General features: G+C 48.8%; 1 protein-coding gene across 3 annotated transcripts in view; it reads left to right on the forward strand.

Annotated features, from left to right (window-relative positions):
* DPF3 (double PHD fingers 3) overlaps positions 1–23,157 on the forward strand; it is a 244,396-nt gene that overhangs the window by 150,030 nt on the left and 71,209 nt on the right. For all 3 annotated transcript variants that reach the window (XR_012919703.1, XM_012741063.3, XM_076003887.1), the window contains exons 6-7: positions 473–551; positions 19,855–19,992. Coding sequence is in view for 2 of the 3 variants with exons in the window: in XM_012741063.3 (XP_012596517.1) it covers positions 473–551; positions 19,855–19,992 (217 nt within the window). In the remaining variant the exon portion in view is untranslated. The remainder of the gene's footprint in view (positions 1–472; positions 552–19,854; positions 19,993–23,157) is intronic.

A 23,157-nucleotide genomic window follows, 5' to 3' on the forward strand; every position in this document is an offset into this window, starting at 1 on the left:
AATCTTCCACTGTGTCAGTGAAGGTAGAAGGCTGAGGAGCTAGGGCAGCAGGTCCTGGTGGCGGTAACGTGTGTGGGAAGTTGGCAGTGGTGGGCTTTCCAGTCGGACTGTCCTGAGTTCAGGTTCTGGCTCTGCACTCAGTAACTGAATGACCTTGGCCAAGCTACTTAACCTCTCTCTGTTGCCTCAGTTCCCTGATCTGTAAAAAAGGGAGCATTGTAGTAGCTCCCTACTTGTGGGGTTGTGAAGACTTAATGAGATACACAGGGGAGGAGCTGAGTGATTTGGGCTGAGTTACCTAACTTCTCTGGGCCTCAGTTTTGTTGCCTGTAAAATGGGGTTGTTGTGGGCACAAAGGTCGTGATGGGTGGCCTGGGGAGATCCGTGGGGTGCTCAGGGCCTCACAGAGTGTGCTCTTGCACCGTAGCGACGGCTGTAATAATAATCGCCCCCATACCCCCTGTCTCCCCAGGCTCGTGGCTCTGCAGGGGGCCGGAGGAGGCATGACGCCGCCTCTCAGGAAGACCATGACAAGCCTTACGTCTGCGACAGTAAGTATGGGCAGGTCCTGCCTTCCTTCCTGTGTCCGTGCCCTTGGCCCGCCCTGCCCTGCCCTGGGCTTCCTTGGCTGTTGGCTCACCAGCCCAGCACCAGGCCTGCCTTCCCTTCTTGGGCCCACACCCCAGCCTGCTGCCCGCCACCGCCACGGCAGCCCCCACTTTCTCCTGGCGTGTCTGCACGGGGGAAGCCCGTCGGGGGCCCCCGGGCACTGCGCTCCTCTCTCCGGCAGCGCCCTCCTGCGTGCACTCTCCCTCTCTTTCACTCTGTCTCCTTTAAGATTCATTCTCTATTTCAGAGAGTTACAAACAAAAGCATAACTCAAAACCCTCCGACAAAGGTACTTGGCTCTTGTGGCTTTTCATTTGTTTCCCTTTAATTTCCTTTTTCTCTCTCTCTCCTGTCTTAGGTAGGGCAAGTTATGAATCTTCCCATGCGATGACTTATTTAATAAATGGCTCTCGATCCATCTCCAGCCTTTCTTTCTTGCTTCAGGAACATCTTTTGGATAAGCGGCTGCCTGGCTTCTGGGCGTAGGGTCTGCAGGCAGAGCTAGGGAGGCCCGAGGGACAGGAGCAGCGAGGAGCCTTGGCCGCTTGAAGAGGATGTGGTTTGCTCCAGACGGATTTTGTCCTTCTTACTTGCCAGAGCGCTGGGTGGTGGATTTAAGGTCTTTGCCCGCATTGTCCTCTTGCTGTATCAGGTGCCATCTGCTCATTCCACTGCAGGGCAGCCCTCAAAACCACACTCCTGACGATCTCCCCTCCCCGTCTTCTCCTCTCTGAGGACGCAGAGCTCTGCCACTGGGGGGAAGGGGCTGCAGTGAGGGACAGCAGTGAACCCGCTAAGGCAGGACCCTGGCATGGTGTCCCTAGGGGTGCCCCCCCACCCCTTGCCGGGGTCTGCAGTCTCCGCAAAGGCAGGCCGAGAGCCGGGGAGAAGGGGCACAAGGAACACCCTGGGGGTGGTGCCTTTTTCCTCCTTCTTCAGTGGCCTTTTTTGATTTCGAAAAGTTATTCTGTGCCCAGTGGGGTGACAGCTGGTTGGAGAACATTTTGCTAGAAGAACTCAAACTCCATGACTCTCATTTGGCTCCTTAATACATGGTGCAGATGCCATTCCTGAGACGACTCCTGCAGGTAACATCTCCACCCCAAAGCAGGTCCGGGCCAGGCTGAGGAGGGGGCAGGGCGTGGGGTCTGGTGCCTCTTGGCAACACTAGGAGGAGCCTGCTCTGGCCTGGGTCTTGCTCTCTGGTTGAGACACAGTCTTGTTCTGAGGCTTAACAGCCCAAGCGTGCTAGCTGTTGGGAGACTGGTTCCAGGCGTGGGCTAGGAAGGGTCCTCAGACCCCCACGAAGCAGGCTTTCCAGCTGTGTCTGACCGAGGCAGTCCATCTGTCAAGAATGCCAGCAGCTGCTTTGGAGCTGGAGCACTGCCGCTCTGTTCGTCTTTTTTTTTTTTTGAGACAGAGTCTCGCTTTGTTGCCCAGGCTAGAGTGAGTGCCATGGCGTCAGCCTAGCTCACAGCAACCTCAAACTCCTGGCTCAAGCAATCCTCCTGCCTCAGCCTCCCAAGTAGCTGGGACTACAGGCATGCGCCACCATGCCCGGCTAATTTTTTCTATATATCAGTTGGCCAATTAATTTCTTTCTATTTATAGTAGAGACGGGGTCTCGCTCTTGCTCAGGCTGGTTTTGAACTCCTGACCTCGAGCAATCCGCCCGCCTCGGCCTCCCAGAGAGCTAGGATTACAGGCGTGAGCCACCGCGCCCGGCCTGTTCGTCTTTTTAAAAGCTTTATTTTCATCATGCGGTGTTCTGCTACTGTAGAGAGTGGGATGACTTTTTGCTCTATCTGTACAACTTTCATTGGCCACCCAGCCAGTAGCAATCCCATATGTTCCCGGACACACCGTGCGCCCTTTCCCCTCTGGCTTTGCCCCCCCCCCCCCACTTCCTGTCTTCCCACCTTCCCACTTCAGTCTCCTGGACTTCAGCCTCCTCGTGGGCTGTCTCCATGCAGGGCCCTTTGTGGATGTCCCTCTCTTGCCTGGTTCCTCTTTTTCTGCACAAAGCGCTTGCATCAAGCCCTCTCCTCCAAGCCCTATGGCTTTGTTACAAGCTCTCAGTGCCCTTTGCTGCTTCCTGTTGCCCTCCCCACAGGGCCTCCTCCTTCTTCTGTTTACCTGGTAATCCCAGGCTACTGTCAGCTTTCTGGAAGTCTCTGCAGCTGCAGTCTCGGCTCTGCCCATGCTTGTGCTTCCTTGTTGGAGCGAGGGCCACCGTGGATTTACCCTTCTCTCTTCTTTATTTTTTTATTTATTTATTTATTTATTTTTTTCTTTTTTTTTTTCTTAAGTTTGCGAGATCTGAATACCCTTCTCTCTTCTGGCTCTCTTAGGAAATTGTGTGGCAGCTCTATGATTAATAGACTTTATTTTTATCTGGTGCCCTTCAGACATGCGATCCTTTGGGATAGAAATGACCTTTGGAGAGGTCATGAGGCCCACCCCCGCCCCTGAACTGGGCAAGGAGTGCTTTTAATAATCTCTAATGCATCCTAAGTAGAGAGGTGTTTGGCCGCCTCCTTGAGTGTCCCCAGGGGTGGTGTTACCATAAGCTGCCCTTTCTTCCATGGTGCCAGCTGCGCTTTGAACGATTGTTTTTCCTTAATAGGAGCTGAAAATTTTCTCTCCTACAGGTCCCTTGTCTTTTGTGCATCTTTCCCCAACAAATAGGCACATTCTCTTAACATCCCTCATATTCTTAGTTGACCTAGGGCCTCACCCAGTAATCTCTGTGGCACCCTGCTCTGGATTCCCCAGGTCTACATTTAAGCACAGCACTCCCATTGGAAGTAGCGTCAAGGCCAAGTGGCTCAAATAGCAACACATTTCTTTGTTTGTTTCATGCATCAGCTCTTAGCAGAACCCATATCTGCAGAGGGTGGAAGCCTTTGGCCATGCCATTGCGCTGTGCGCCGTCTCAGCAACCTCCAGTCAGAGCCTGTCCTGCCCGTGTCTGCCCCTCCAGGTGCACGTGCTTCTGCTTAAGCGTTTGATTATTCCTTCTTCCATAAATCACCCTGCATTTGGCCCTATTGAGTCTCAATAAACACATCCAATAATATGTGACTTCAATATACAAGATTCAATAAAGGCAAATTTAAAGACATTGCCCAGTAGTTAAATTTCACTCTCCACAGATTTGCAATCCTGCCATTTTTGTATCATCTGTGGTTTGATTTGCATAATTCCCCCCTCCATCTTTCAAGTTATTTATGAAAATATTAGGTCACCTTGGACCCCAACACCTCTTTCTGGGTTTATGTGGAGTGGTAAGAGCAGTTTTCAGATATGGTTGTGTTTAACTCTTCCTGGCAAGAGTTTCTAAATATGGTTATCCTATTGTGCTCTTGGTCCAAGCTTCCCTTTCAAACTGGGTGCTTGAAATATTACCTTGGCTGCTAACTTCAGGTGATAGATAGTTTGGATAGTTTGCCTATTGCCTTTCACTCAACCATTGAATTAATTTTATCTCAGAGAAGTATTAAATCATCTGAATGTAATTTATTTTTTGCCCAATCCATGGTGTGTATGTGTATGAATACTTCATTTTCCAGCAAGTAACTAATCTCTATTAATTATCTTGAAAGTTTACCAAGCTTAAGGATTAAAGTACTGTTTCTTCCCTTTCAATCTCTTGCCTAAGGAAACGTGTTCAATTGCGCACAAACGAAGCAGCAGAACAGGACTTTGTAGGAAAGGCTGTTGTCAAATCTAGACCTGGGCCATCTGCACAGAAATACGTACTAATTTAAATGCAGATTCCTGGGCTCCACACCAGATCTTCTGTATCTGAATCACAGGAAGGGCAGGTCCAGGAGCCTGCATTTTTTGAGAGCTCAAAAAGGGATTCTTACGTGTACTGACTTTGAAGAGTGACTGGTCCATGTATCTGAACTCAAAGGTTTCTGGACTCTGACTGCCCAGCCCTTTTATTATTCCCTGCTTTTCCCATCTGGAAGTTCTTGAGTCTCCAGGAATTCTCTAGGCAGCTTGCCATTGGCTTGCATCACTGTTTTAGTTGGTCTCTTTAGAATCTTTCCTTTCCAGTTCTTTTAGCCTTGATATAAAACTCAGCGGTCCAGTATAAAACTCAGCAATGCAGCACTTGATTTTAATTTACTTAGTAACTTTAAATCCTAATAGTATCATTAGCCCCATTTTATAGGCAGTATGATAACTGGGGACAGACATGTGAAAGGAATCCTTGGGTTCAGCTACTAGAATGTTTTAAAAGTCATTTAAAGAGTTTGCCGTTTTTCTTCCTAACTACTCCCAACCCTGGGCTTTTCTGTTCCTGTCATTGGGGCAGACTCCTGATGAGAGACCCATTTTTCCATTTTTTTTGTTCAAGGAACATCATAGAGAAGAAGTTGGTGAAAAGGGGGTGATACTCAGGGAGAACATTTTGTCTCTAAGCATTAACCATTTAGGGAGGGACAGAGCAAGCCTCTGTCCTTTTGTAGGGCACAAAGGGAGTGACTTGGGAAGTTTTTTTTTTTTTTTCCTTTCCAGTTTTTTCTAAAACATGGTAAAAATTCCTGCTAGTAGATGCTTACAGTGTGCAGAGCGCGATGCTAAGCATTTTATATAGATGGTCTCGTAGATCCCCACACTAACCTTGAGAAGCAGAGACAAGTTGACTTCTTGTTACTGTGAAGAAACTGAGGCTCAGAGAGGTGAAGGGACTTATCCAAGGTCACACAGCTGGTTAATGTCAAAGCTCGGAACTGACACACCCTAGGATATCTCCTGCACAAATTGGCTAAATGTGCCCTCCTGTCCTGGAGTTTGGTTCTCCTGAGGGCTGAGGAAAAAAAATGTTTTAAAAGTTAATCAGTGGCATGCACACCTTATTTATGAAGCAGAGCCCTGTCCACTGTCGACGGACTTCTAGGTGTCAGGGTGACAAGCTGGGGTCAGGTAGTAATTATAACTGAAGTGGAATGGAATGAACTGTGTGGTTTTGAGCCTTTTAACTGGAAATCTATTAAAATCACCCTCTACCACCACCACCACCACCACCAAGGCCCAAGGGTGATTAGTGACAAAAGGCAAATAGACGTGACCGGAGCCCGCCTACTAGCACGACTTCCCCGAGTCTCCTCCGCCTGGTGTTCCCGTGTCGGGAGTGGGGCCTCTCACCTCAGACCCCACAGACGTGTATTTTTGATTGTGTGGCCTGTGACTGAAAACCTCACCACTTCATGGCGTTGCCTCCCTTCTGGAAACGTGGTGGAAGGTTAGCCAGCCCAGTGGAGCCCGTGTCATTAGGGCCTGGGGTCTCTCCTGCTCTGAAAGCTCGCGCTCCGTGGTGGTGGCCTACCGCAGGGAGAAGGATATCAGGCTAAAGGCAAACAATCCAGAGGTCTAGTTCTGGTGCTGCCTCTCAACATCTGTGGCACTAGTGTCCTCGTGTCAGCGAGGGGTGGCTCCTCTCTTGGGTCTTGGGACTGCCCTGATGGGCACCCCTCACCCACACTGTGGGCTCCTTTCTTCCCAGACAGCAGCTTAACTGTGAGGCTCTCTACCCCGAGATAAGATGTCTCGAGGACAGGAAGGGAGGACTGGCTTGGGGGATATCACAGAAACTTTGCCACAGGCCTAGAGTGGCTACGGATGCCCCCATGGGGTAGACGCAGTTGAACGTGAGGCAGTCCCAGGAAATCTGCCTGACCTCACCCTCCTTCACATTACTCTGGTTTCACCCATCCTTGAGTGCAGCAGGGAGAATCAGATGACTATTGCAGTCTTATTAAAAAAATTGTTTTTGAGGGCATTAAGGCCCACGTGGCGACTCGTGTGCTTTTCACCTGCGAGCTGCAGTGGGAATGCCAATAACGCGGCCTTCAGGCTGGCTGGCCTCACCGCTGGAGGGAAGCGGGCTCATCACTCAGTTGTCTGGTGGGTCCTTGGACGGGGTGGGGTGGGGGAAGGGGGGAAGGCTTGGCGTCCCAGAAACTTGATTTGTGGAGCGGGGCCTGTGGCATGGGATTAATCCCCGGAGATTGAGTGTGTTTGTTGCAGCAAAGCTAGGTCTCTTTAAATATTTAGGTGCCACTGAGTCATGGGCACAGGTTGCCGATTGTCCAAGCGGGGCTGGCTGGAGGCAGGGCTGTGGAGAGGGGGAGAGGCTGAAGTTTCTCTTTGCTGCCCTCAGACGCTCCTGTCTCTGCCTCCCTTGCTCTTGTAGCCTGTCCCCTCCCCTCCAGGGCTGGCGTCTTGCCCACTGAGCGGCTCACCTAGGCTCGCCTTTCCTGCGCTGTGACCCGCACCCTCTGGACCATTTCCTCATCCAGCCTGGGCCTTGTTCTCAGCCAGCTGCTACTTGGTGCAAACCTTGTGACAAATTATGTCCATTAAGGTGTGGATGACCCATAGAGGTTAGATATTCACATCCATAGAGGTTCTTTTTACTATTTTTTTTTTTTTTTTTTTTGAACACAGAGTTTTGCTTTGTTGCCCAGGCTAGAGTGAGTGCCATGGCATCAGCCTAGCTCACAGCAACCTCAAACTCCTGGGCTCAAACGATCCTCCTGCCTCTGCCTCCCGATAGCTGGGACTACAGACATGCGCCACCATGCCCGGCTAATTTTTTCTATATATATTAGTTGGCCAATTAATTTCTTTCTATTTATAGTAGAGACAGGGTCTTGATCTTGCTCAGGCTGGTTTCGAACTCCTGACCTTGAGCATTCCGCCCACCTCGGCCTCCCAGAGTGCTAGGATTACAGGCGTGAGCCACTGCGCCCGGCCTACTATTTTTAAAAATAACTGTTTCCTATGGAAATTGTATTTGTTCATTATAGAAAAAAATCAGAATTTGTATAAAATCAGATATGTAAAAAAGGAAATATAAAAATCACCCATAATCTCAACCTTCAGAGATAATTTACATTTTGTTTTGCTGTGTACTATTCTAGAATTCATTCTCTTTCTCTGTCTCTCCCTCCCCCACATGCACACACATGCACACACGACCAATAAATGATACATACCATTTTAACCCAGCCACCCACCCACTCAGCAATGCATGAGGAACAACTCTCTATGTCAATAAATACATTTTATGACTCTTTTTCAGGGATGTATAGTGTTCCATTACGTGGACATGTCCCAGTTTGCTCAGTCAATGTTCTACCTATTAAATGGTTGGACATCTTATCATCTGTTCACTATTAAAAAGCAATGCTGCAGCTATATCTTTGCACAATGCTTTTATTAATTCCTAGAAGCAGATCTGTGAGGTCAGAGGGTACACAGCTTTGGTTTCTCTTATTTCAAGTCACAAGGGGAAGTATAGGAAAGCAGGCAGCCTGCTCGGTGCTAGCCAGGCAGGAGAGAGCGGGTGAAGGAGAATGCTCACTGACTTTGGAGCCAATCTGCTTGTTATCTGCGATGTGGAGATAGTCATTTTGCCACTGGGAGTCTCCATTTCTACAGGGGATGGTGCGTGGTTGGGAAAGCTGTGATGATGTATGTAAAAATGTTTGCACCTGGTACGTGCTTCATGAGGGAGTCCCTGGCCTTTACCTTTCCTTATTTCTTCTTTCCTCAGTGAGATAAGGCTGATATCACACAAGGAGGTACCACACTGCCAGGTGGTATTTAATTGAGGCGACAGTGAACATTGTAGGAACAGGGGAGGGAGTGGTCACACCAGGGGATGGGGAGGCCGTCCCCAGGGTGCCAAGATGGCCCTCAGTGAGTGTGGATTGAACTGATGCTGGTCTGTGTTTGGGGTTGGGTGGGGCAGGGGGAAGAGGTAATAATAGTAAAGCTAAAGTTTGTCGATTTATATTTTGGGACTGGAATGTTCAGTGGGCATCATCTGTATTAACTCTTCAACCCTTGCAAAAGTGCCATGAGATAGATGCTTCGGTCCCCTCCATCCTACAGATAAGGAAACTGGGGAGTCGAGGGGTTAACTCACTTTCCTGAGGCCACACAGTGAATAAGTGGCAGAGCCAGGATCTGATCCCAATCATTGATCTCTCTCTCCCCCCTTCCCTCCCCTACCAGCCCCAACACACGCGCAGTCACTTATCCCTTCCTGGAACCTGCTGGTGCCTTGTGCATACCTGGGCTACCTCTCACATTGTGTGATAACTGTTGTCTATTCGTCTGTTCCCTTGAGCTGGACTGTGGGCCTTCTGAAGGCGGGGCCATGTCACAGTTGGCTGCATCCCAGTCCAGGGCTTCCACACTGTTGATGAATAGTTGGAGAGGGGAATGTGGGACGTACGGACCAGGCAGAATATAGGTCAGCGTGGCCCAAGCAGAGTGTTTGGGTAGGAAGATTGAAGGTGTGGTGGATTTCTGGGAACACCAGACTGAGTTGTATAGTCAATGACAATTCCAGAGACATTTCTAGGAGGGTGAATCTGCAAGATCAAGTGTTCAGGGAAGAGAGCCGGAAGCCTGATGGTAGAGAACAGCCTTTTCTGGTCGGCTAGGAGAAGACATGAAGTCTGGATGGTAGTGACAGCAGGAAGGAAATGGACAGGGCTTTGTGGAAGAAAACCCCACAGAATCTGACAGAGGATGGACGGGATGTGGGAGCAGGAGAGAGGCGTGGGGGAGGGGGCAGTGGTGACTGTTAACATCTTGCACTTGGGTGGTTGAGGCACGAGGGGAAGCTGTAGCTGGAATATTCTAAAGGGGGAAGTGATTTGGGGGGAGTGATGAAACTGACATATGAGTTTGTGGAAATGGTGGGAAATCCAGGCAGAAATGCCTAACAGATGCTAATGGAGATTTGTTTCCCCAGAGGAATTGAGGAACTTACACTGATGTTGTAGGTTGGAAAAAGGCCTACCTTGGTGAATAGCGATGAATCACACTTGCTAGTTGGGACCCACAAATAAAGCCTGCTCTGCATCTGAGGCAGCAGCGGTATCAGATGCCACCGAGGCATGGGAGGCACATGGAGACCCTGAGGGAGGACGCCAGCAACATTCCCAAACGTTTGGGGGCCGCCACACCTTCTGATAATTGGGCCTGACTTTTGACCTTTCTCTGTTTACCTTCCCCAGAAATGTTGACAATTATAATATTATTTACATTATTTTCATTGTAAGAGTAAAAAAAGGAATTCCATTTACCCTTTAAGCTAACTGAAGACATGCTAACGTATGACTCACGAAAATAAGGAATCAAAGACACGGCCCTCTAAGGGATGAGGGTTGGAAGCTCGGGATTTGAGTATTTGCTGGGTTATTTCCTATTAACCTTAGAGGGGTTCCAGGAGAGTTAAATGAGACAGCTTGCAAAAACAGTTAGCTCACTGGTTGGTTCATAGATGTTCTCAATAAATATTTATTTTCTTAATACCAAATCAAGAAACAGTGCTTATTTAACACCTAAGCTGAGTCCCAGTTGTGTTCTGATGCACTAGCTGCTGGAGTCGTCAGAGTCCAGGGAAGCAGTCTGACAAAGTGAAATGAATTATTAAAAATAGCTAATGTTTTTTGAACGTGCGCTGTGTGCCAGGCACTGTGTGAAGCACCTTACAAAGATGAACTTATTCAGTTCTCATCACACCCCTGTGAGGTACAAGCTATTATCCCCACTTCATAGACAAGGAAACTGAGTCTTACAGAGATTAACTGCCCAAGGTCACACAGCACATGAGCTGACCCAGGAGGGCTGACTCTGGAGTGCACCAGCGTTCTGCCACCCTGCTCCCCAGCAGGGCAGGAAATAGTCCCGCTAACACAGTGGATGCTTTGGTTTTGGGGGTTTCTGCGTCTCTCTGCTGGGATCCAGACTCAGGTTATATAGTATTTTGAAATGAGGGTCTCGTTGCTTATCTCTGTTCTTCCTGTCTTTAGCCAGGAGTCACATTTACATGTAGTGAATTCCTAAAATAAGCAGAACACTCTCCCTGGATAGATACACAGGACTTGTGGGTCACTGGAGTTTGATAGATCTTGGGTCAGTGCCAGGCCCCGAGGAATGTGGCTGTAAAATATCAGGATGTTATGCCCCATCCCTACTCCAGCCTCCTGTGTTGCTATCCAGAAGAATTCAGTTTAAAATAAGCATCAGGGGTGGCCTGAAAGAAGATCTGAAGACCCAGGAGGGCATTGGCAGAGCTTGCCAGCCGGGGTGGGGAGGCGGGTGCCACCAGCCCTTGGGCGGGCCCGTGGCCGGGAGCCTTGTGTCAGTTTTCGGTTGTAGTTGAGGGAACAATCGCTTCAGGGGGTACACAGGCTTTCGAAGGCCCAGAGAAAGGAGAGCTGTGAAGTGCTAGAATAGAAGAGATCTAGAGAGACCATCTGATTCAACCTCCATATTTTACAGATTAAAAAAATCAAGGCCCAGAAGGTTCTGAGGTTTGTCCAAGGTGCATAGCAGGTTAGTATCAGACTCGGGGCCAGGCCCCAGGTCTCCAAGAGGCCACCTGCTCCGCTGGCCTCTGTGCTTCAAGGGTGGGGTCGGGAGGAGCGGGAGCCCACCTGGGAGTGGGAGGCCTGGACTTGCCCAAGAGGGGCGTCTTGTCACTTGAACAGGGGTGGGCCTGAACATTGCAGGACTTGGATGAATCTTGAAGCCACGACTTTTATCACTTTGAGTTTTGCAGAGCCAAAATTGGCTCTTGAGAAAAGCCTGTACGGTTAAAATTGTCTTACCCATTAACGGCCTCACCCTGAGTACACAAGTCTGAGCTGATGGCATTTTGAAGTATCTTCTAGGTTTTGTCAGTGTTTGTATCTGAGTGTCACGCGGGGCTTTTCTGACACTGGGCTTCTCCCAGGGAATTGGTGATGAGCACGCCTCCATTCCCCAGAGAGAAGATGGAAGGTTGTTGGGATGGTGTGAGGAGCTCTGAACTTCTACAAACCAGCCTGGCAGGTTGTGATTCTCCCGTCAGTCTGCCTGGGCCCTGGCAGGACACAGGATTCTGCTCAGAAGAGCTGAATGCAATGGAATTTGATGACAGAATGATTATGGTGGTGTGGGCAGGATAATGGTACCGACAAGGGAAGCCCTCCCAGCCCAGCCTCAAGGAGCAGGCGGGACATGATTCCCAGAGCAGGGGAGGGCTGGGGCCTGGGGTAGGGGCAGCCTCGGTACCAACACAGGGCCCAAGCAGCACAGAGCACAGGTCCCCAGCTTGTCTCTCTTCTCACCCTCTGTTCTCCTGTTGGTGCCGCCTTCTGGCCACACTCCGCCAGCAGCAGAGAGCAAGAGAGTGTGAGTGAGGCAGGCTGTGGAGGTCAGCCCCAGGCCCTGGGGGTGGGTTGGGAGGGGGTAGTGACAGAGACTGACCGATGCATCTTTCAGTCCTGTGCTTCTAACACAGACAGACCTGGGTTCACATCCTGGCTCTGCCATATAGGTAGTTGCTTCAACTCCCTCAGACTCAGTTTCCTTATCTGTAAAATGGGGCTCTTCACCTCATGAGCTGTTGAGAGTCTGCATAGGAATGTGCACCTGGTGCTGGTCTGTAGGTATGATGCCTTGGAGGCGGCAGCAGGTGCCAGGCACTGCTGGGCCTGTGTTATAGATGGAAGAGTTCATCTGCAGAGACGAGGGAGTGGTGTCCTCAGGGCTGTATGTAAGTGCCACGGGGCAGAGCTGGGAATGAGATGCGGCTGGTGACTCCAGGGCCCAGGCTTTGTCTCCTGGCCGCTCATCCTGTAATTGCTTTCCGTCTCTCGGAAACCACTGGCTCAGATGCCCACTGCGTGCTCCAAGTTGGGCTGATGAAAATGTGCCAGAGTCATTAAGTTATCAGTGGGGAAGGCGGCCGCTTCTCCCAGGCAGGAAGGATTCTGCTGTCTGCTGCAGCTGGCTTTGTTCACACAAACTGCCCCCATTCCCCCTCCGCCCCCCTCCTCCCCCCACCCCTACCCAGACAAGGAACGAGCAGGGTAGGATTGAAAGGGAGGCAGGGGCTTGCTGTAAATATTTTGGGGTGACACTGAAGGCATTCTGAACTGCAGACAGGAGGCCCTGCAGGGAGAATCCGGTTCTGGATTGGGAAGTGGGCAAGCACTATTTCTGCAGCTTGACAGATGGATCCGCCCCAGGGGGAAGGAGAGAGAGAAGGCAAGCTGGACCTCCCTTATTGTCACAGCCGTCGCTCTCCACGCACACCGTGCCAGGAACACAAAATCCAGGTGCACGCTTGCCAAGGTGAAAAGAAGGACCTTAGGTTGTGCACAGGCAGAGCTGACTGGTCCCTAGGGTGGTAGCTTCCGAGGTGCTGATGCAAAGGAGCTTGCCCCGGGGAAGGGGACAGGAGTGGGAGGACAGAGCAGGGCCCTGTCTGCATGCTTCAGCAGTCATGGGGCTCAGTCTGATTCTGCACGACAGACATTTCCAGAGCGAGATTGCCGACAGGGTAAAAGAATAGCAGATGGTTCCAATACTTTATTTTCAAAATGTTTCTTTCCTCACTCTCTCTTCCTTACTATTCCACCACCTAAGACTTCAAAGGAAAAATAACTACACCCCCCCCCCCCCTTGAAGTCTGTTCTCGTGGCTGAGCCGTCCTGTGAGCTGGGATTGTTTGAAGTGCATTGTCTCATGTGGCTCTCAGCACTGTGAGTAGGTGTGCTGTCACCACCATCCTTGTTGTCCAGAGAGGACAAAGTCACAAAGGAGTCACAAAGAGGTTTAGCATCTTGCCCAAGATCACACAGCTGGTCATCAGCAGAGCTGGGACTTGAACCCAGGCAGATCAGATGGGGCCCACCCACTTACCCACTACTGAGCCTGCCTCTCTGTGGGCAGGGCTGACCCAGAAGCAAGGCCAGAACAGTCGACGGCACTGAAATGACGACTACTGATTGGCTAACTGCTCTGGCTAGACTTGCAAGGTTATCTCAGAAGGGAATTGTACTCTGGACTCAGGGCTGATTGGGACCTGGATCCGACCTGGCAGCTCTCCTGCTATGAGGCTGGCTGTTTGGAGTAACTCAGTCCCAGATCTCCACTCCCAGCCCCGCCAAGTCTCCAGGACTGGCTACATGATTTGTAGGACCCAGTACAAAATGAAATTGAGGAGCCCCTTGTTCAATAAATATTAGGAATTTCAAGATAGCAACAGCAGAGCATTAAACCAAGCGTGGGGCCCTTTTGAACATGGACCCCAGTCTGGATGCACAGGTCACGTGCCCGTGAACTTGGCCCATAGTGTTTGCAGTGACAAGAAGACATGCTTAAATACAGGTGAAGCAGTGTTGGCTTTTCCAAGCCAGTCAAAGCAGGATTTTCAAGGCATTTCTTTCTATTGAAACAATGCAGTCTGATCCTGATGTAATCCAACCAAAATAAATCTTGGAGGTCTTGATTGTGTCTCTTGCCCCTAAGATGAAGTCATTTGAAGGACTAGGACTTGGGGTCAGAAGCTTCATTTGGGGGTCGGCTTGTTGCTTCATTAACTCCAATCTCTTCTAACCCTGCCTTTCAAACCCTCTCCCCACTGCCACCTTCTCTTCAGCCTGTGGCCCTGCTGGAGGAGCCACCGTGGTAAAGCACAGGCTCCACCCCAGCCTCCCCTGGCCCTGTGCTCCCCTCCAGCCTCCCTGTTCCCTCCTCCCACAGCCATGCTGGGAGGACTCATGTGTCAGCCCTGTCACCACTTCCTCCCTTCTAGTGCATCCCAGCTCTCTGCAGTTGTCTTGTCCTCCATAAGGCTGCGGATTCTCTTTTCTCTAAGGTGACCTCCCAATTGCCAAATTTAATGGTCTCTTCTCATCTCTATCCCTCTTGAACCTTCCCGGGCACCTGACATTGCTGTGGCTCTGCTTCTGTGCAGAGTTGGAGTTGTCTCATCTCTCTTTACCATGGGGATGCGAGTCACTGTGAGTAAGTGCACCTGAGGCACTTGGAACAGGCCTGGCCAATTGTAGACACTCCACAGCTGTTAGCAGGAGCCATGACTGTGGTGTCATTGTCATTGTCATCTTGAAATCCTACTCCTTTGGCTTGTGTTGCTCACTCCTATGTGAGTCTTTCTTAACAAATTAAAAAAAAATCAGTTTCTCTTTCTCTACCAGTTACTTAGGATATTTGGTGTTTTCCAAGTTCTGTCCTATGTCCACACCTCTCTTTTCTCTCTCCACAATCTCTCTTGGCTCTTCTCTCCATACTCATAACATCTACTGCCACCCTGCCAACTCCAAAATCCACCTCTCTTTCTTAAGCTCCAGGTGTACAATGCCAACCCCAAACTGAAATCATTCTCTTCCTTCTTTAAATCTGTTTTTTCTCCTACATCCTTCTACCCAGTTGCCCAAGTCAGACACCTGGGCATCTTCATTGTTTCCCTTAGCTGACACTGAGCGCCTGCCGCTGGTCACTGGGGATGCAACGTGTGCGAATACACAGACTGCCGCGCTGGTTGCTAGGGAAGAGACACGTACAGATGCTCCTCAACTTACAATGGGGCTGCATCTGGTAAACTCATCGTAAGTAGAAGATATTATAAGTCAAAAGAGCGTTTAATACACCTAAGCTACCGAATACCATAACTTAGCCTAGCTGACCTTAAATGTGCTCAGAACACTTACATTAGCCCACAGTTGGGCAGAGTCATCTAACACAAAGCCTATTTTATGATAAAGTGTTGAATATTTATGTAATTTATTGAATACTGTACTGAAAGTGAAAATCAGAATAGTTGTATGGGTACTCAAGGTATGGTTTCTACTGAATGCATATCACTTTCTCACTATCATAAAGGCCCCAAATCATAAGTCAAACCATCATAAATTGTGGACTGTCTGTGTTGACACAGGATTAGTCTTGGGAAGGTAAAAACTTGGGGTCTGAAGTTTGATTGGAAAGACTTCCCTGGAGAAGGACATTTGAACTGAGATCTGAAGGGTGATTAGGCCTTAGGCAAACTGGGGGTAGAGGGCAATCTAGGCAGAGGGAAGAGCTTGTGCAAAGGCTCTGTGGTGGGAAGAAAAATGTTTAATAAATGCAAAGGCCAGAGGGCATGAGGGCGGAGCAGGAGGCAGGAAGTGGTGTCTCATGAGCCTGGAGAAGTTGATGGGCTGGTGGCGTGTGGCCAGGAAGGCCAGGTTAGTTAATCTTTCTAGGTTCCTCCTTGCTTTCTCACCTACACCCCTTCTACCAGATTCTTTGTTTAATGCCTGTCTCACCCCATTGTTCCTCTCCGTGCCTAAATCCTCATTGTTTCACCTGTAGACAGTCAAAATAGCCCCTTGCCACTTTCAAATATATCTTCTGCCCTACAATCTTAAGCAGCATTTCTAACATGTAACCTGGATAAGACCCTCCCCTGGCTCCCCCAGTGTCAGGAGAAAGCCCTGCCCAGCTTCCTCTGCTATCAGCCCTCTCGCATGCACCCAAACTCCTCCTTTCCTCCAGCTTTATTAGACTCCTTGAAGTTCTAGTTAGTGGGCTTTGGTGCTTGGAATGCCCTTGCCTCCTTTGTCTGCCTACTCAAGTCCTGCTCATCTCAGGCCCTCTTTCTCTGGGAAGCTGTCCCTAGCCCAGTTTGCCAGCCCCTCGCCCCGCACATGCTCAAGCTGCCACATCTACCCCACCTCCCTGCTCGCCTGTATATATGTACAGCTCCTCTGCGAGTCCATGAATCCTTGATGAAGGGGTCTGGGGCTTGTTTATCTTTGTCCTTCTAGTGCCAGAGGATGGGGCACATATCAGGTGTTTCCTAAGTGTTTCTTGAATGGAAGACCTGGTGATGAAGAGTGACACATTACAAGCAGTCAGTTAAAAATGAAGCTCCCTCCAGAGGCTCTTCAAAAAGGAGTCTGGCTTCCAGGACCTCCCTGTACTGTGTGGTTCTGATTCTTCTAATAACCAAGCACAGGTCTCAGGGTAGCCTCCACTGCCGTTGTCCGCCTGTCCATCCAGTCAGAAGGGCAGGTAGACATAGGGTGAGTCAAGGCTAAATATATTCAATCTTCTAGCACAGTGGTTCTCAAACCACTGTGGTGTCTGATCTAGCAGGTCTGGGGTGGAGCCTGGGAATTTCCATCTCTGACAAGTTCCCGGGTGATGTTGATGGTGCTGGTCTGGGAACTACTCTTTTGAGAATCTCTGTTCTAGAAAAAAGATTTGCTCTAAAAATTATTATTCTCTAACATGTTGCAGAAGGAGATAGAGGGAGCTTTTGCTTGGGTATGGTTTTTGCAGATTTCAAGAATAGTCTGAGTTTAATGTAGATAGATGAATCAGATTCTATAAGTACCTCCTCTCCCATCTCCTGGCTTTCCCACAAAGTGGTCCTGTGTTCATTCATCAGCCACTCAACAAATATGTTTTGAAGGTGTGGTATGTGCATGGCCACATACAAGGTAGAGTTGTTGACAGCAAGATGAAATAGATATGAAACTGTCCTTAAGAGAGGTCCTCCAGTGCAGATATAGCCATAATTCAGGGAGTCCAAAGGAGAAATGCCTGCTGCGATCAGTAGTGCATTCCCCACCAGTGGAGTTATCCCAGAACAGGCTTCTAGAGTATTAGTGGGAATAAAACAATTCTGTGGATGATTAGAGCAAATGACCATTAAGATCCTGAAATTCTGTGATTAAGGAAAGTAGCAGTGATTGACATGACAAAATGGCACAAGTGAGATGTTGTGGAGTTTATTCTGGGAGATCTGCAGAGGCAGCTGAGGCTTTAAGTACTGGTGATATTATCATTACTTTTAATCAATGCTTATTACTCACCCACAGTATGCTTGGTGACCAAATAGATTTATATGCAATGACCCCATAATTTGCTGCTTATTAACCTCAGATCATCTAAAAGTTTAAATAGAAAAAGCCACAAGCAGGCCCAGTGTGTACTTCAGGAGTCTCTTTGGGTCCTGCTTCCTGAGTCACATGGAATTGAGATGCATAGAGCCATTTTATCTTTTTTTGCAATATGAGAGAGAGGAGAGAGAGACAGACAGACAGACAGACAGACATATGAATGTAAGCAGTCAATTGTAGGCCTTGAATATATAGTCACTAGGTCACCAACTTGAATTTCAGACTCTTATCTTACCTTATCAAGGAAATCCAACTAATTGCCAGATTCCATAGTATGAGGCAAAGGTCAAAGTCCCTCTTTCAGGAGAATCCCATACCTAAGACATGCCAAACAGAGCTGATGACCCTTGCTTCTCATTTCCTTTTAACTGTGCATCTATTGTGTTGGGTACTGAGTGAGGTGCTTTACAAATGTTACTTGTAATCCCTTTACCCATCCTTCAAGGTAAGTACTATTATCCTCATTTTCAGATAAAAAGAAAGGCACAGGGAGATATATCTTGTCCAATTTCATGCAGTAAAACTCTTCAATTCATTTTTGGAAGTTGACACAACCATAAAATTGAAACCTGATAAACGATAGTCCAAAAATTTTAGTTCTATTTCAAATCTGAGTACAGATGCAAAATGCAATATTAGCAAATGGAATTTCAGCAGTATAGCAAATAAATAATATGCTCTGACCAAACAGCACGTTCTAGGAATGCAAGAATGGTTCAATAATAGGGAATATTAAGAAATCAGCATAATTTACCATATCTACAAACTAAAGGAGAGTTGTATATTAGTGGATGCTGAAAGGGCAGTTGATAAAATTCTCCTGTAATAAAACTCTAAAACACAAATGAGAGGAACTACTTAAATTTGGTAAAGACTAAAAATTAGCTACATGCATCATTCTAAACAGTGAAACACTAACTTCAACTTCATTAAAATAGGAAATGCTTGCTTTTGAATTTTAAAATATTGTCTCAGTGGTTTGTACAAATGAATTAAGCTAAGATAAAATAGTTTATGTAAATATGGGAAAGGAGATGACATTATTTTTGCCAGTGGTTATCTAGCAAAAATCCCCAAGAGAATGCAGTAGGAAAAGAAACCCTACCAGAAGTCATAAGGGGACCGGGTAAGACGGCGAGATGACAGCTCTTCTCTGTGCCATTGGGGTCATGCCACTGAACTTCAGCAACTGGAACTGGGATTTGAACCCAGGTTCGGTGCTGAAGTCTAGGCTCTTTCCAGTTGGGAAAGCTTTTATTTATGCTTATTGGTATGACTTAGTCATGTCAGTGCAAGTAGAAGGGACAGTGTCTTAGAGTTTGTGACCCTCGAGTATTCCAACAGAGCAGGCTGGGCTTGCTTTGCTGGGGAGGTAGGGAACAAGCTTAGAGGCTGGGCGTGGAAGTTTTACTGTGAAGACCCTCAAGGCTTCTGCTAGCAGTGGACCATGCCTCTCTCCCCACCCCCCCAGCACCACGGGGCTGAGGCACTAAACTCTGTATGTGGGGAGGTTGAGGGTGGTCGTCTGGTCTTGAGCCATTTAGCCAGGCTTCTGCCTCCTAGGTACTGAGCAGCTACCCAGTGGAACTGCTCCCTTTCCTTCTCGGCTCCAAGGAGCCACATTCATATTGCTTCTGCCCGTGTCTCAGGCTGTCTCATTTGAGAGGCAGTGCTTGTGGGACGGCTTTTACAGATTTTGGGTATCTGAAGCTGCTCCAGGGCTTCAGGGCCACGAGCTCTTGGTTGTCACAGCCACAAGAATGCCTCAGCTGTATGATTTTCACAGTGGAGGTAGAACATGTTTTTCTGGCACAAAATCACCGGGTGATACAGCAAAAGTATTATCCATATAAAACCTTTCTTCTTCATACAGAAGGTGGTGGAAAGAACACTGCATAGGAATCCAGAGACATGGGTTCTGGTAGCTCTGCCACAGCTAGCTGTGTGTCCCAGGCAAGTCACTTAGCATCTCGGGCCTCACCTGCCTCATCTGTGCCGGTGGATGTTGGATTGCATAGGTTCCCAGTGCCCTTTGAATTAAAAGTTATAACAACGACCACCCTTACTGCATGCTCGGTGCTGTTCTAAGCGCCTTGCATAGAGGTTAACCCATCACACCCACCCTGTGAGGTAAGTTATCATCCCCATTTTCTCTCTGAAGAAACACAGAGAGGTTGAGTGACTTGCCCAGGGTCTCACAGCTAGGAAATGGTGGCACACTTATATAGCTCTTAACCTCCGTGTTCCACTTTTGTGGTTTTTCTTTACAGGAGACGTGTTATTATAGGGATGTTGGTTCTGTCAGGTGGGGGCACTGGGTGTTGGGGGTGGAGACACTTCTCAAGGGAAGCCGGGCTCTGCGGTGGGCGGGGGTGGGGGGGAGGTGTCACTGCTTGGGGAATGACAGCAGTGGTTGCAGAGGTTCCTCATATTTGCATTTCTCTTTTTTTCCTCTTTTCCCCTCTAGTCTGTGGCAAGCGCTACAAGAACCGGCCGGGACTCAGCTACCACTATGCTCACACTCACCTGGCCAGCGAGGAGGGGGATGAGGCCCAAGATCAAGAGACCCGGTCCCCCCCCAACCACAGAAACGAGAACCACAGACGTGAGTCCCATTTGTTAGGTCGGGCAGCGAGGAAGTGGGGTGGGCAGGGCTGGGGAGCGATCCTTTGTTTCACCTCTGGCATTTTCTGGTGGCAACTGTTGATTAGTCTCAATGTCCTGTAGTGAGGTGGCCCTTTCGTGTCAGCCAGCCCGCTATCCCAGAGGCTCAGCCAAGAACTGGGCTCGCACACCCAGCTCTGTCCCTGGAGGAAGAAGGGGAAGTTAAGCAGAAGAGAAGGTCCTTATCTGGGCTCTGTCAGATGCCAGACCTGCAGCTCTGTCCCCTCAGCTCTAGAAGAACCACTCACAGCTCCTAGACTGAGTTGGACATCGCTCTTGGGTGTGTCCATTTGGACAGACATTCCACATATCAGCTTGGCCACTCAGGGCCTTAGAATATTTGTATCTACTGCTGTGGCTTTGTTATGGGGGGGTGTCTCAATTTTGGTAAAGGGTTCTCCTGCCTTAGAAATATTGCCTGCAGATCTTTGCTTGAGCACTCAAATGACAAATGTCATCTGGATGGGTTTGCCATTTGGGATGTTGGACTCTGAAGATCTAAAATGGTCCTTTTTGTTTTCATTTCTGTTCTTTCTTTCCTACCTCAGCTTCTAGTTATGAATTAGGGAATCAGGAAGGGGCTTAGCATTTACAACTTGACTTCGTTCTAGAACATCCCTTATGGGCTTGGGGCCTATTAATAACCTCAAAATGGGATGAGAACATGGAATCTTTAGGGCTTGCTTCCGGGTGCGGGCCAAGCTGAGATCTCTTGTGAAGAGTATTTGTGGACATGCTGTGTACTTTGTTTGCAAGATGTGGTGGTAGGTGAACTTAAAGTGAGCAACTCAATGTAATTGAAGGGATCAGAGCTTTAAAAATATTCAGACTCTAGGATTCGAGGATGACTATTGTGCATTTCAGCTGATCGACTTAGTCAACTGATGTCAGTTGGCCACCTTCACCAAATATTTGGAATAATTAACGTACTTGTGGCCAAGACCTTTCTTTGGATTAGTGTGTGATTTCCCATACCCTGCACCCCACTTTCCCCTTGTAACACTGCCTTCTTTACTGATTTGCTAAGGGTTTCATCACAAAATACCACAGACTGGGGGGCTTAATTCAGCAGCAGACATTTATTTTCTCGCAGTTCTGGAGGATGGAAGTGCAAGGTCAAGGTGCCAGCAGGGCTGGTTTCCTCCAGATCCGCCCTCTTGCCACCTCATCAAGGGTCGTCCTCTATGCACACGTGCCCCGGAGTCTCTTTGTGTGTTCACGTCTCCTCATAAGGACGCCTGTCAGATTGGATGTGAGGGTCCACCCGGCAGCCTCATTTTTACTTTGCCTCTTTAAAGACCCCACCTCCAAATACAGTCCCATTCCGAGCTACCGTGGGTTAGGGCTTCAACATATGAATTTGGGAGTGGGGGCCGAGCCCAGCTCCTAGCACCTGCTTTAGTTGTTGCTTACTTTCAAGGTTCAGGCCTTGAGAGTGACAGAGCCTTGTTTCCTCATCTACTGTCGCCGTCAGGACAGAATCTGAAGAGCAGAGCAGGAGTGTCCCCCAGAGCTCGCCCACCTCTCCTCGCCGGCTCCTGCGTAGCCACAACACTGAGTCTTCTCTCTGGGCGGAGGTTTCCTTGGCTAGCTCGCCCTTGTCTTTCAGAAAGGAAAATGCGTTGACCTGTACTGAGGCATCTGCTACTTGCATTTCTCTCTCTCTCCTCTTTTCTCTGGTCTAAGTGACCCCGAGGTCACAAGGAGCTGTTGCCTCTTACCACAAGGAGGCTGAGAACAATCTCCTTAGATTTTGGCCACTATCTGGAAAGTATTTATTAGCAATTGTTGTCCTCTCTAAAGTGTTTATTGGCTTGGTATCATTTCTCACTCCCCCGGTGCTAGCTTATCTCCTTATGTCTCTTCTCAAATGTCAGGCTGTTTTGTTCCTGCGTATAGGTGCTTTATTCACGCTCTGGGGTTTGGAATGCTGCTCTCTGGTCTGTGTCTCATTTCTCCTGGTTCTCCGATAGCTTCATTATGAGTGGGTGTGTGTATGTGTACATGTGTGTGCACATGTGCACATGTGTATGTGTACATGTATACGTGTGTGTACATGTGTGCCTGTGTGTACATGTGTATGTGTGTACATGTGTGTATGTGTGCATACATGTGCATGGCTTCGGCGACGGTATGGGAAGGTGAGCTGCAGACCCTAAGAGAAAGGAGATGGTCTCCTTAGCCATTCCTGTGGTCCCCTCCAGGTTGGATGTTGACTTTTGAGAAGGACAGTGGCATACTGTATTCTGTCCTCCATCGGTAGGTGTCTTTGGCCTCCTGTGTCCTCCCCTCGAAGCCAGACAGCCTTGCTTAGGAAAGAAGCTGCACCTGTCTTTCCTCCTACATGGAGACACCTCTCTAAGAAACCTCACGGCGTGCTCCTTCTCATCTCTCTGGGTTTGTCAGGGAGCACGCGTGTGCCAACCTCCCCTCTCCTCCTTTCCTCTTTCTTACCTTGCTGATGAGAAATTGGGTTTTTCAAAAAGGACCATTTGACTGGCCAAAGGTTTTAAACCTCAGAGAAAAGAATAGCTATACTTGAGCAGATCTGGGGCCTCCACACATGAAGAAGGTTCTGGAACTCTCACAAATACCTTTTTAATGACATTTCTTCACAACATCCTCTCTTAGAGCTCTGTGATTAATCCCAGTTGTGCTATAGGGAGGGTGCAGCTGAAAGGTCTTTGGTGTCTACAGAAGCCATCCTTTTCTCCTTCCCCAATTTCTTTGGACAAACTGAAGAGACAGCTGCTCTTCCCGGGTTCTCTGCGCCACACACGCCACTGATTTGCATCCTGCTTCGAATGTGTGCTCTGTTCCCTCCCACGTTCCCCTGGTGAGCAGCCCCCCAACTATTCCTGTGAGCACTAATTGCCAGCATCATTAATACCCAGTCATTAGCTGCTCCCACTGTTTGGGGGTAGCGGGTGGCTCCCATCCATCCTGCCCCTAAATGCCACTGGGGCTGTGTGCTGAATTGAATGTGACAGCTCGGCAGCATCCTAGGGTCTCAGCTTCATGAGCCTCCTTTGGCAGGGCTTTTGGAGTGGGGGAGGGAGGCAGGAGGGCCGAATCCAAGAGGCTAATCTGCGGCTCCCCCAGGGGA

Source organism: Microcebus murinus, chromosome 6 (assembly GCF_040939455.1).
Source record: "Microcebus murinus isolate Inina chromosome 6, M.murinus_Inina_mat1.0, whole genome shotgun sequence".
Classification (NCBI taxonomy): Eukaryota; Metazoa; Chordata; class Mammalia; order Primates; family Cheirogaleidae; genus Microcebus; species Microcebus murinus.